Source organism: Pipistrellus hanaki (genome assembly GCF_964339955.1).
Source record: "Pipistrellus hanaki genome assembly, chromosome: 1".
Classification (NCBI taxonomy): Eukaryota; Metazoa; Chordata; class Mammalia; order Chiroptera; family Vespertilionidae; genus Pipistrellus; species Pipistrellus hanaki.
The window spans coordinates 49503516-49517712 of record NC_140503.1 but is presented as its reverse complement, the minus strand read 5'-3'; the positions used below and the strand labels follow the sequence as shown (position 1 = coordinate 49517712).

The 14197-nt window shown below is 44.5% G+C and overlaps 1 protein-coding gene across 2 annotated transcripts in view; it reads left to right on the top strand.

The window, feature by feature from the left end:
- The window catches only part of CGNL1 (cingulin like 1), a 526252-nt gene that overhangs the window by 442338 nt on the left and 69717 nt on the right, over positions 1–14197 (top strand). For both annotated transcript variants that reach the window (XM_084875683.1, XM_084875684.1), the window contains exons 7-8: positions 506–641; positions 9085–9297. In XM_084875683.1, the coding sequence (XP_084731809.1) occupies positions 506–641; positions 9085–9297 (349 nt within the window). The remainder of the gene's footprint in view (positions 1–505; positions 642–9084; positions 9298–14197) is intronic.

The following is a 14197-nucleotide window of genomic DNA, read 5'->3' as shown; positions in this document are numbered from 1 at the left end:
TTTTGATGGTGTAGTTGTTGCTTTTAAAACATTCTTAGAGGTTAATTTTAGAAAAGAAGTTGGTAAGAAAACAATCAGAAAGTTTAGGTGGTAGTAAAGACTTTACAGAATAACAAGGTAGAATCGTTGTGAATTTGATTTAGAGCAGAGGTTGGCAAACTTTTGTCAAATAGTAAATACTTTATAGTTTATGGGCCATATGGTCTTTGTTGGAACCACTCAATTCTGCCATTGTATTGTGCAAATGGCTGTAAGCAATACATAAAAGAATGAGCATGGCTGTATTCCAATAAAACTTTATTTACAAAAATGGGCAGTGGGCCAGATGGGCCCCTAGGTCATAATTTGCGGACTCTTCTGGTCTACAGTCCTGGGTGGGGGGGAGGTAGAGTGGGAGGCTGCTTGGGGCTTTCGATGACTCTGCTTGACCCTCTGGAGGGCTGCAGTCAGATGGGATGAACATCAGCAGAGCCCGAGGTCTCACTGAGGGACTCCTTTCTGACAGGCTGTTTCAGGTAAAGATGGAACGGGAACAGCACCAGACGGAAATCAGGGATCTCCAGGACCAGCTCTCGGAAATGCATGACGAACTGGACAGCGCCAAACGGTCCGAGGACAGGGAGAAGGGGGCTCTGATTGAGGTAAGGGGCCTGTGGGGTCAGGTGACAAGAGAGACCCCATCTGCCTGAAGAGCGTGAGATGGGGACTGAGTACCACCCTGAGCCGTACTCTGTTTTGTGCATTTACTACACCTGTGCCTGTGGTGAGATTCTGTCAGAGCATCATATGTAATAATTTTTAAACATTGCCTTAGGAAAACTTCCAGCCTACAGGAAAGTAGACAGAGTACTGCAGTAACTTCCACAGAGCTCCAACCCAGATCCAACAGTTGCCAATATTTTGTGATATTAACTCCACTTATTCATCTGTCTATCCATTCATTCTTCTATTTTTTTTTCATACATCAAGTTACCCATCTTTGCTGAACCATTTCAAAGCAAATTATAGATAACTCCGTGCCTCATGCCTAAATTCTCAAGCATATATCTTTGAAAATGATGGAATTTTCTTACAACCACAGTACTATTATAACACCTAAAAATTTTAGTAATTCCTATAATGTATATATAATATAACAAGAATTCTAATACCTGGGCCCTAATTCAAAATTTTCCACTTGTCCTCCAGGTATAGTTTATGGTTGTAATCCCCCCACCTCCCAGCCAGGACCCAATCAAGAATCCCGCGTTGCTTTCACTGTTTTCATTTATCCAGGATAGCACCCTGCCCCCTCATTCCCTACGGCCTGCTTTTCTCCTCCCATCCATCTTCTCATGAGATTAGTCCGATGCCCCTCTGATTTGTGTGATTATTTCCTTATGGTGTCCATTATGGCGTCCCACTGTCCCCTGTATTCTAGCAAATCTGTATTTAGATCTCTACACTAATAGATTTAGATTAAACTTTGGGCAAACATACATTGTAAGTAATGCTATTTAATGGGAAGCATTGAAAATATTATATATTAATGCCCATGCAAAACAGGTTAAGTTTTTGTTTAAGGCCCCACAAGACTGGAAGCTCCGGGAGGGCAGAGTTGGTGATAGCTGACTCAGCATTTTATCCCAGTGCTTGGGACATACAGCAATCAGTAAATATTTGGGGGTTGGTTGGATGGATCAATTATGAGTTAGTAAGTGGATGGATGAATGAGCGAATGAATGAATCTGTTTGCAGGGACAGAGGCTGCCCATCTGGCCTCTGCCCATATTAGTATACCCCTTTTTAAATATTTAGCTCTTACCAATCAGTGAGCAAGTGGATAAGATCAACTGCCTAGTATTTGTTAATTATTATGAGATTTTACAAAGACAATTATTATTTTTTCCCCTGAATTGGATTACCATCTTGTTGAGGTGTTAGAAACACATAAAAGTAATTAGAGAGCAAGAATAGGTTTTAAACATCTACATCTACCTTTTTTTGGGGGAAATGAATCTAATTGAGAGTCACAAACATGTACAAGTGCCGTTTAGGTATTTTGATACTTGCTATAACATAATCATCTACATTTTTGGCATAGTTTTGAAATTTATTTCCATAATAATCTTTGTTTTGTAGGAACAGTTAAAAAAAATAACACAATTTAGAACAAAGCAAAAAAAAAAGAAAAAAAAAAAAGAAATTAGAAAGATGCCTTGTTGGTCCTGAATTTTTATTTTCTATTGCTTTCCCCCTAAGGGCTGAGTCTTTCTTTGACCGTTTCTTAGGGTTGAAAAGCTGCTGGCTCTTTAAGTTTCTTAAGTCTCCTCTGTCAATTGTTTTCTCCCTCTTCCTTGTTTGGTTTTGAAGTAATTCCCCGGAAGGATTTTAGGTCCTGCCCTTTAGAAGTAAGCCTCCCTCTTCCCCATGACTTGGCAGCGCTGAGCGCCCTGACCACACCGCACAGGGTTCTCACGAATGCGTTTTTCACGTGGTTACAGCCGGGAGTCATTTCCCTTCTCCCCACACCACCATCTCTCTCTCTTTCTGTTTACACCTTTTCTCCTGAGAAGGTGTTAGTCTTCTTTCCTATCACCTGGTATTTCTCTTTCTATCGAAGGTTTTCTTAAAAAACCACCATATTCACGGTATTATACTGCTAATCATGGCCCTTTTTCTCAGGGTTCAGAGTTACAAAGACAAGGGTATTAGCATGCAGCTTTGAGAATTTGTGAATTTATCACTGAAATATTATTAAAAGCACAAAATGAAATTTTAAAGTGGGGGTGGGTGGGTTGGTGTAAAAACAATTATTTTCCTAACATCTTAACGACGATTTTTATTTCTACGTTTTCTGTTTGCCTCCCTATCCGTTGGTGGGTTTTATCCATCTGCCTACACTGTGGGGACAGTTTTAGTGCCCCTATCGTTTTGGTATCTGCTCTTAAAGGTCAATGTCAGAAACATTTTCCCTTGTTATACTTTATAGTCTTTATATTTCATTTTTAAGGAGATAAACCACAATGTATTTAATTATTCTCCTATGGTTATATTATTTATTTTTTAATTATGAGAAAATATGGTGAACATTTTTTTTTACATGTATCCTTATAGTTTTTGAAAAAATATCCTAAGGATAATTTCCCAGAAATGATGTCATTGTACAGTTTCTGGCTTTCAATAAAAATGTAGCATTGAAAACAAATTTTAATAGAGGGCAAGACTTTGCCTTATTTCATGATTCCTGTGTGGACACTTGACTGATTTGAAAAGGGAAAGATGTTATCTTAGCTATAGGGAAGTCCCTTAAGTTGCTGAATTTTCCTAGTAACTGAAACCTATAATTGTTATTTTCCCTTTTTCATAATACCCTCTATCCTTTTAAATTCTTTATTTTAGCACATTTGACCTTGTGCTATTTTTGTATCTATTTCTCTTAGACAGCTAAGTCAATACCATTTCATTTTTGCATCTCCCCCCATTTCATGCCAAGCAACAAAGCAAATGAAAAAAGTGATTTCAGTATCAGAATTATTTTTAAAATGTTACCATTTTAGCCTCGCCAGCATGGCTCAGTGGTTGAGCGTTGATCGATGAACCAGGTTCAATTCCCGGTCAGGGCATATGCCCGGGTTGTGGGCTCGATCCCAGTATGGGGCGTGCAGGAGGCAGCCAATCAATGATTCTCATCATTGATGTTTCTATCTCTCTCTCCCTCTCCCTTCCTCTCTAAAATCAATAAAAACATATTTTTAAAAATGTTACCATTTAAAAAAAGGAATCTTTTTGAAATGAGCCATCTGCTTCCTTGCCTCTTTATCAAGGAATATGATTGAATTAACATCTTAATGACAATTTTTAACTAAATAGCTTACCGGTGAGTCTGCGGTGGTAACCAGGGGGAGGCCATGCGCCTCTGTGTGGTGACGTGTTTTCAGGAAGGGCCGACAATGAGAGAACGGGAAAGGGAAACAGCACATCTCTTAAAAATGTTCCTGACGTCGCTGGCTTTCTGGTTGCGTCTTTCCTGTGATGGGAGATATATCCTCCACGGCAGCCCTTCTGCACAATTAGTAAGGGCACAGTTGGCTTCTGAACGCCAAGGGGGGCTCTTTCCCCTGGAAAACCATCCTCACTGTTTAAATGAGTTTCCTTGGACTTGCCAGTGACATTTTCAAACATGATCACAAAATAGACCCCATCTCCTTGTCACTTTCAGTATCTTCTTCATCTCTTAATCAGAAGTGGCCTGGGGAATCTGACAACAGATGACAGTCGGGGCCAAGTTTCCCATGGCATTTGGCTTAGAACAGACTCTTAAGCACCATGAACATGAAACACATTGTGGTATTGGGTGTTTGAACGAGGCCGAGGGCCTTGTGTTTCCTGAGATGCCCAGTGCACCAAGAACTTGCATGAAATCTCTTCTAATACGGCTTTCCATTTTGTTCAGTAACACTGGGCCCCGATGTGGAACCAGTGAAGTAACATTAAGGAAGAATACAGTAGCTATTAGTTTTTTTTAAAGGAAGAAAGAAAGAGGAAAATAATCCTGTTTTCTCTGGATAAGCCTTACAGTGGGCCAACAATAGGATGACTTTTTTTTTTTTTTTTTTTTTTAACTTTTTTATTCTTAAACTACTGATAGTTTTGAAATTTTGTTTTTAACTCAAGTTACAAAACAATGATCATAGAACAAATTTTCAGCCACTTCTTTGTCCAAAAAATGTGTTTTCCTCCATTCTGGGGGAAATGGGTACACATGCGCCGTCTTTCCGAGTGCCAGGGCAGTGGAATTTTCTAATTACTGACCATCATCTTTGATGGGAGCCGGCGGTGCTGACAGCTGGGCCTCCCTCCAGCAGCCGCCTGTTTCATCCCAGCCTTTGCCAACACGCAATCCTTTACGTACCAGTAAAATGTGCTGGTTATGAAATTGTATTGATCTGGGGATAGACTGTTCTCAGAAATATTACTGAACATTATAGGAATTTTAATAAAACAACTGAAAAAAATTCATGTTTCTCACCAACCCTGTTACATTTTATAGGCCTATCGTTCTGGAAAAAATTGCATAATTTTCTGTCAGCTACAGTCTTGATAGAAAACCATTTACTCACCCTTTAATTGAACATGGGCCAGAGATAGGGATCTTATAGAACCTTTGGGAAGCTTTATGTAGAAGAGGGTTTTTTTTTTTTTTTTTAATGTAGATCAGTACTTCTCTCATTTTGACATGGGATCCCTATGAATGTGGTGTGTGAGATAGAGCCTGCCGAGGGCAAGTAAGTTGCTGCATTGGGCATTCTGGTGTGTGTGTTTTCGTGCACCTGTGGTCAGGACAGCCAGTCCCAGAGTAAACTTCCTTTTTCTCTCAATTTTTATTCCTTCTTGTCTTTTTGGAAGTGCATTGTTTCTTTGCTTTAGTTTGGAAATGTTTAGCACAAGTCTTATCCTATATAATAAAAGGCTAATATGCAAATCAACTGAATGGTGGAATAACTGGTCTCTCCCACCTCCGCAGCAGCACTAAGGGTGTCCGACTCCTGGCTTAGGCCTGCTCCCCCAAGTGCATGAATTTTGTGCACTGGGCCTGTAGTTATGAAATAAGTACTACACACAGCCAACTTTTATAGCCTACTGCACCTGCACACACACATATCTATGTCTGGTTTTCATCTCCTGGCTGCTTTGCTATGTGCACCTGACCTAGGTTTAGAATGCACTGATTCTGAATGGCCAGTGTCTTCCCTTGTTTTCTTTGGTTGGAGTCTGTAGAGAAGCATATTCAGTTCTAATGGGTATTGACTTATGTTTTGAAGTTTACATCTTATCTCTCCATTCTTTGGCTTGGTAGAATTGTCAGTCAAGCCACTGAGGCGATGAAGTGATGTTTTTGGAATCTCCTGTTCTCTTTGGTCTCTGCCCTGGAAAACGTCAAGTGCTCTAAGTGTCCTGGTGAGGTGTAATCTGACTGGCTTCGTGCAGCACAGTCCACTTCAGCAGCAGCCAGGCGCAAATAGCAGCATAGACCATGAAGCCGAGGTTCTTAGCATGCATTGGCAGCAGGGCACAAAAGGCAACTCAAAAACACAGATACATCCTGGAAAAGATAAGTGTGGGAAGAGGAACTGCCTTATCTCGAAAACAATTGAGAAACGTGTGAGAGTGAGAGCAGGAAACAGGGGTTAGATTCACAGGAACTAGGGTGCAGACACCCTTGGCAAAAAGCTCCAGGAAGACCGGAGCCAACAGCAACAGTGATGGCGAGGTCTCTGCTGCTCCCTGAGGAGGGGTGGACGATGGCAGCAGCAGGACTTGCCCTTTGATAAATGTCAGGACCAGGACAGCTTATATTTTCATAAGATTTGCTTCTGCTCTGTGTTTGGTGCTTTGGAAGAGCCAGAGTTACCTTAGCTCTGGATGAATCTCTTGATGTTTCATCTGAGCTTATCAGTGCCTATAGCTAAATTCCTGAAGGGCTACATCTTGCTCTGTGCAATGCAGCTCTACCCTGAGACTTGGCGAGTTAGCCAAGATGTGTGTCGTTGGCAGAGGATGTAGGGTTTTAGAGCAGCAGGAAGCAAACGCAAAGGGGTTCCCCTTAGCAGAGGTTCCCTTGGTTCAATGGATGTGCATGCCCTAAAGAAAAGGAAAGAGATTCCATTGGCAGTATTTTTACCTCCTCATCAGTGACACTTCTTGAATGGAAAGTAGCTTTTCTCTGAAGTCTCAGGGCCCCAGTACCAACCATTCTGGTATCTCTAGACTCCGGCTGTACTGTGTGTGTGTGTGTGTGTGTGTGTGTGTGTGTGTGTGTATATATATATATATATATATATATATATATATATATATATTTTTTTTTTTTTAATATCCAGAACAAACACATTCTTGATATCATTGATCCATGTATCTAAGATATAGTAAATCAGTTGCTGAATGTCTAACAGGAGATAAGAAAATATTAATAAATATGTGGACCGCAAAGTAAAAGTGTTAAGTGCTGTGGTAAGTACAGCCAAAGTGAGATGGCTATTCAGGGAGTGCACTGCAGGAAGACTTCTTGGAGGAGGTCAATATTGTATGAGTCTTCAGAGATTTTTCTGAAAGGCAGAGGAAGGTGGGACTGAGAGGGGCATTTCAGAAAGAGGAAGCCTTGTGGCTAATGTCATGGAGGCCACAGGTGAGAGACTGGATGTGGGGAGCAGTGGGGTGGCTATTGCAAACCACCTGGGTAGGAGGTAATGAGAGTCTAAATCAGGGAGGTGAGGGGAAGGATCAAAGATATTACAGAACTAACTATTTATGAGGGACAAGGATGAGGTTGGTCAGCTTGCTGCCAAGCTTCTGAGCAGGTGGTGCCTTCACAAGAATAATGAGCAAAGGAAATGGAAAGGAAGGAATATGATAAAAAACACAAACCTATTGAATCTCAGGTGCCCTTGGGATAATCTAGCAGGTTAATAAAAGTACAGATCTGAATTTAGATTAAGAATTGGAGGTAAAGCTTTGGGAGGTATTTACATAGACTTAATAGTTGGAGAAAAGTAGATGAACTTGCCAAAAAGAAAGAAGAAAAAGAAAAAGAAAAAATGCAAAGGTGCATTCTTGGGGATCATCTTAGCTTTGGGGAAGAGGGAGAGAATAGCCAGAAAAGATTGTCACAGAAAAAATGACCTGAGGGAAGAAAACAGGAGAGTATAGTGTCTTTGAATTGCAAGGCATACAAAATTTTAAGGAGACAGGTGGGGAGGATCAAAGAAGGACAAGAAAAGTGAGGACTGAGAGGGGGCCATTGGATGTGGTGATGAAGAGGTCTCTTGTGGGGCAGTCTGAGTAGAGTAGGAACAAAAGCCATAAAAAAGCCATAGCAAGAGATTAAGGAGTGATCAGTAGCAGGTGGTCAAGAAGTAGAGGCAGTGAACAGAAATTATACTTTTAAAAAGTTTGGTGATAGCCCTGGCTGGTGTGGCTCAGTTGGTTGAAGTGGTGTCCCATACCCTGAGAGGTCATGGTTCAATTCCCCATCAGGACACATGCCCAGGTTGCTGGTTCAGTCTTTGTCAGAGTGCGTGCAGGAGGCAACTGATTGGTTTCACTCTCACATGGATGTCTCTCTCTCTCTCTTTCTCTCTCTCTCTTCCCTCCCTCTCCCTCTCCATTCTCTTTCTAAAACTAAAAGAAGAAAAAAAAATTAGTGTAAATATTTGGTGTAAAAAACTTACATTTTTGTTTTCGTTTCTTTGCCCTTGACTCAGAAGATTCTTGTGCCCTGAGGGAAAGGACATAGATGCCCAGAAACAGAAAGGAACAAAATGATGGCAGGTTGGGGAGGGACAGCTGAGAGAGTAAGGACTTGGAGCCGGCTAGCAAGGGCCAGCTCACTGTGAAGGGCTTTGTGTTGGGGAGAAGCTTGAAGTTCAAGAACGGGGGCGAGCGGAAGCTGAGGTGGTCATTCCCAAGCCCCGCTGTGGCTGAAGGAAGGGAGCCTGCAGGAGGGGGTGGGTTCTGAGCTTGAGGAGCGCTGAGCAGGTCTGGGGTGAAGATGGCAATGCAGAAGGAATGGCTGCTGAGCTTTTGGCAGGACACACTTGGGTGTCAGTAATGCGATTTGTAGTGGAACTTGTTGCCCCAGTTTGGTGACTCCTGAAGGAACCCTGAGCAGCTTAGAGAAACTTGAGTCCTTTGCCCTGCTCAGGGGGAAGGAGACTGGGGCAGGACTGGGATTGTGGGTTAAGGGTTCCAGTGGGGTGTGAAGTCCGTGAGGGCAGCAAGCCATTAGCAAGGGCCACGGACCATGGCTCAGACATGAGTGAAATGGAAAAGTCAGACATCCCCTCAAAGCAATGACAATGAAGTCCGTTTCCCTTGTGCCTCAAATCTCAAGAAAGCTGAGCTTTCACTAGATCAAGGGGGAATGATGGCCTCTGAGGAGTGGAAGGAAGTGGGGAGGAGGGCCAGTCGGTGTGCGGTGTGAGGAAGGGGAGTGTGGAGGGACAGTGGGATGGTGGCCGCTCCTCTGAGTGGCCGAGCTGGAGGAGAGAAGCTGAACATAGTGGCTCATCCTCACCTCATCCTGTCCACGTTTCCTCTCTTCAGGAGCTCCTACAGGCAAAGCAGGACCTTCAAGACCTGCTCATCGCCAAAGAGGAGCAGGAAGACCTCCTGAGGAAGCGGGAGCGGGAGCTCACCGCCCTGAAGGGAGCCCTGAAAGAAGAGGTCTCCAGTCACGACCAGGAGATGGAGAAGCTGAAGGAGCAGTACGACGCCGAGCTGCAGGCCCTGAGGGAGAGCGTGGAGGAGGCCACACAGGTGAGGCCGCCCCGCTGGCGGGTCAGCCGCAGTGGGTGTCAGGATGGGCAGGAAAAGGTGGCTTGGGAACAGATAACAGGGCACAAGGTCTCCCACCCCAGTGCCAATGGTCTTGCTTCCTATTCGTTACGGAGTGGGACTTGCATCCTGGAAAGAGAGCTTACTCCCAGAGTAAGGTCAGCAGTGCTGCTGTTGACTACATTAAGGCTATAAACTTAAACGTTGTTGAGGTCATTGTTTCAGCGCTGTTGCACTCGGTGAGACTTGTGTGGTACAGTTCTGGAGGCCCCTGCAGTGCAGAGATCTGCACCCTCTTGCTGTGCCTGGAGGGTGGTTTTGCGAATGGCACAACATGGCAGGAAACACCCAGGTTTCTGGAATCTCTCACCCTGCCCTCGCCTGTGCCTCTGGCTGGGAAGCCTTTTGTTAGACATTCGGTTCTTTTCTTAGCACAGTTGTGAGAGGGTTAATTGACTGAATTGCCCAGAACCCTGGCGAGATAATTTTTCTCCTAATTGAATTCTTGGCTCCTATAAATAGATTCTCCTAAATTATGTTGAAGTCTGCTGGTGGGGTCTCATGTTGGCTGTTGAAGAAGAGAAAAAGCAAAGTTTTGAAGGGGAAAATGCTCTGAAATAACATGCCATCGTTAGGGAACGAGGGGAATTACAGAGTATGGCTTCGTTTAGAGTCCCTGCCATGCATAGGTCAGAGATGATGAAGAAAGAACTCCCCATACGGTGTGTGCATTGTGTGACGGTCACAGTGACAGCTCAGCGCTGGTCGGCCCTCCCTCACTAAGCCTCATAGTGACTCACTGATGTTCAGTTATGGCAGGGTAATCGCTAATGACAAGAAGTGAAAGATGGGTTTGTTTGTGATAACAACAAGAGTCTGGGAAAGAGCTGAGACCGGTTTGGCTCAATGGATAGAGTGTTGGCTTGGGGACTGAAGGGTCCCTGGTTCGATTCCAGTCAAGGGCGTGTACCTTGGTTGCGGGCATATCCCCAGTAGGGGGTGTGCAAGAGGCAGCTGATCGATGACTCTCTCTCATCGATGTTTCTAACTCTCTATCTCTCTCCCTTCATCTCTGTAAAAAATCAATAAAATATATTTAAAAAAAAAAAAAAAAGAGTCTGGGAAAGAGTCTGTTTGAGGTTATTATAACCGAGGCAGTTACCAAAATAAGAAGCCTCTTGTTTGATTTGCCTATCTTAGATTCGTTGGAGATACGGTTTAGTTTGAGGGAGAAAAGCGAAACTGATGGAATTTTCATTGCTTTGAGGTGGTGTTTATTTTTCCACCTCATTTTGCTTATGTGCAAATCCTGGCCTCCTTGCCAGTGGCCTTCATGTGCTGCTTCCCGGAGGACACGCGCACAGGCAACTGAATACAATGACTCTCCTTTGAGCCCATCGTGTCTGTGTCATCTTCAGACATTGCATCAAAGCTTGAGTTATCAAGGTGTGTTCATCGCAGGGCAGGGAGCTGGCGTTGAGGCATGTTTGCAGGGATTTCACTGTGAGGAAAATTAAACTGGCACCACACCTGGGTCTCTCCCAGACATTCTAAACTGCAATAAGGTCAGCAGTTTCAACAGGGAAACATGGCAGGTGAAAGAGGGTGTCTTTTTTGTATGGAGCTGAGATAATCTGTAGAGACTCAGGCTATCACATTTTGACCTTCCGGAAGGTCACAGTGTTCACTGCACTTGTTAAAGAGGGGTAACTGAACTGACCTGCATCAGTCTGTGAGATAAACAACAGGCGAGTTAGCTAAGGTGTGTGCCGTTGGCAGAGGATGTAGGGTTTCAGAGCAGCAGGAAGTGAACCCAAAGGGGTTCCCCTTAGCATCCAGTGGGTTGCGTGCCAGCAAGGTTCTTTGCCCCAAGTCATATTCTGCACTGCTGCCAGCATCCTTCCCTAAAGGAACATATCCGGTTATGTCAGCCTCTGCTTTACACTGCTCTGGCTCCCATGGCCCCAGCCTTTAGTTCAACCTTGTGAGCATGGTAGGCAATAGAAGTCCCTTCTCTTCTTAACCCCGTCTCCAGAAAGTTCCATATTCTTTTAGTCCTCTCACCTTCCACGTTTCAACTTGAGCAACCTCTACTCATCCTTCCAGACCCTCCCCAAATGTCCTCTCTTCTCGGAAGGTGCAGTCAGGTACACCTTCCTCAGGATTTCTGTTGCATCCTGGCTATTCCTTTACCATGAATTATTAGTTTGTATCATACCATGTTGTAATTTATCATCTTGTCTGCTGCCTCTGTGAGACTCTTAGTTTCTTAAGCACAGGGGCCTTTTAAAATTTATTTATTAAATCCTCACTTGAGTATACTCTATTTTTCCCATTGTTTTTTAGAGAGAGTAGAAGGGAGGAAGGGGAAGGGAGAGGAGAGAGAGAGAGTGAAACATCAATGTGAGAGAGACACATTGACTGATTGCCTCCCATACTCACCCCAACAACCCAGGTTCGTGCCCTTGACTGGAAATCGAACCTGTGAGTCTGCAGTGCAAGGGACAATACTCTCGTCGCTGAGAACACCAGCCAGGGCACAGGGGCCATTTTTTATCCACTTTCCCCCCCTTAGATTAGAAGTGGCAAACTCAAGTGCTTCGGCATCCAGAGAGGGACATAAATGAGTGAAGCCCTGGGATTGCTGTTGGGGTGACAGTAGGGCACCGTGGGGACTGTGGTAGGCTGGCAAGTGTGCCCTTTGCTGTGGAGTCAGCCACTTCTCTCCTACAGTTCAGAGTTGCCAGTGAAGGAATGTGGGGCCCATGTTGCTAGATCTCGCAATTTTTAAAGAGAAGCTGGATAGCTGGATGTTGATGTGAGATCTCCTGACTTTTAAGCAGGGCTTCACATTAAAAAACAAACAACAACAACACACACACACACACACACACACACAAAACACAACCCATCTGGCAGGTGGACAGCATGTGCTCTTTGTCTCTGGAGCTTAGCACAGTGCCCTGCCTGTGGGCGCATCTGTGCAGCATCTGACGAGTTGAAGTAAGTGGAGCACAGATACCCCTGTAACGGGGTGTGGGGCTGGTTGTGGCTCCTGCTGAATTCTCTCAGAGGATGATGTGGGAGGACTTCGAGGAAATCTGCTATTGCTCTGAGAATTTCTGTGCCTTGCTTTTGAGTGTCCCTGTGGTTTTTCTTAAGGAGAACTATGATTATGTTTTTATACTTTAGTCTTTGCTTCTGAGGGTGGTTGCTGATCAACTGTGCCCGAAGCATATTTAGTGGAAAAAGTTATGTTAATTTAGTGGACAGATGCTGCCTTTTTGTTACATTATTGACATGCGAGTATTCTGCAATGGAATTTTAAGATTATTCTATTAACTCCCTGGAGGGGAGTGAATTGAATATACTTTGTTAACTTGGTAAAAAGTTAGTTCTCAAATCTGCACCAGCGTTACCCTTTTCCGTCCCTGGTGAAGTACCTGCCCACTCACCACTGATGAAAAGCCAACCCTGCATTGCAAAGTGTATTTCCTTGGTCGTCCGTTTTTCTAATTTTGCAGCTGCTCCAGGGCCTAAAACCCCTAAAGTGCTATTTTATTATCGTCAGATAACAAACATTTCATCCTGGCCTTAGCTTGAGCACTAAAAGTTTTAAATTACTACAACAGGTGGTGAAGACTGTCAAAGTCTATTAAGAACATTTCACAGGGATTCCAAGTAGGTCCTGTGTAAACGTGGCTCTTGTAGACCCAGATGGCCTCCCCTTTTTAAGAACAGACTGACGGCTCACCAGAGAAGTCCTGAGAGCCTGGGCTGTGGGCTTCCAGAGTGAGTGGTCTCTCCGCAGGCGGGGTGGGGTGCCCCTCAGGGGGCCACTCCCATCCCTTCCCAAGGAGGCGTGGCAGCGGCCGGAGCCGTGTGCAGAGATGGACAGTCAGTGGGGATGTGAGTGACTGCGGTCTGCGAGTACAGTGAAGGCTGTCCATAGCTGTTGGCTTCTCTTTTCACCCCCCAGCCCTCCAATCCAGTCTCAAACTCTTGTACCAAAGAGAAACGCATACTGTTTAGTGTTGTCAGGTTTCTGATTAGGGTAAGTTCAAATTCCAGCTGCTCCAGGAATTTCCCTGGTTCCCTCTTGGGCCTTATAATTGCTGGACCTGGAATTGCTGGGAATTTTGTTCTTGGTTTTCTCTTCCCTGTCACAGTAAGGACTGTCATCATTCCCCCCCGCCCCCCCCCCCCCCCCCCCCCCCCGGCATCCCCAATGTGCTGGACACTGAATAGGTGCTCGGAAAATGCTTGTGGATTAGAGGAAGGACGCCTTGAGACCCCACAATCCCAAGGCCAGGCATTAGACTGTTTTGGGGGTCTCACTTAAAATTGCTTCTCAGGAAAATGAACAAATCTTGTCTATTGGGATCATGATGTTAATGTTGATCTTGGAAGGATTACTTTGTGTCTAAAGAAGCAGGTATCTTGAGGATGATAAATAAAAAGGCCACTCTATTTCTGTGTTGGGTTATATGACTTCTGGGCCATGAGGCACTCTCAGAGCGCCTGCCAAATAGCAGGTAAGCAACAAATATCTCTTCAGTGACTGAATGAAGGGGAAGAGGAGGTAGGATGTGTGAGAGACAGCATTTACCAATTTACTTACTGAACAGTTGCCAAGTGCATACTATTGTGCTAAGACACATGAGGGTTAGGAAGAGAAATCAGAATAATCTGCCTCCCAGGAGACAAGGGGAGATCGGCAACCCTCGAGCTCGTTACAGAGGGGGAAAGAGCAGCTGCCCCGAGTGCGGGGAGTGCAGAGCGGGTGGCCGTGCTCAGGAAGGAGGTGGAGGCAGCCAAGAAGGTTTCCTGGAGGGGCAGGGCTGGGTTGGGCTGAGAAAGGTGAGTGCACCTGTGAACATGG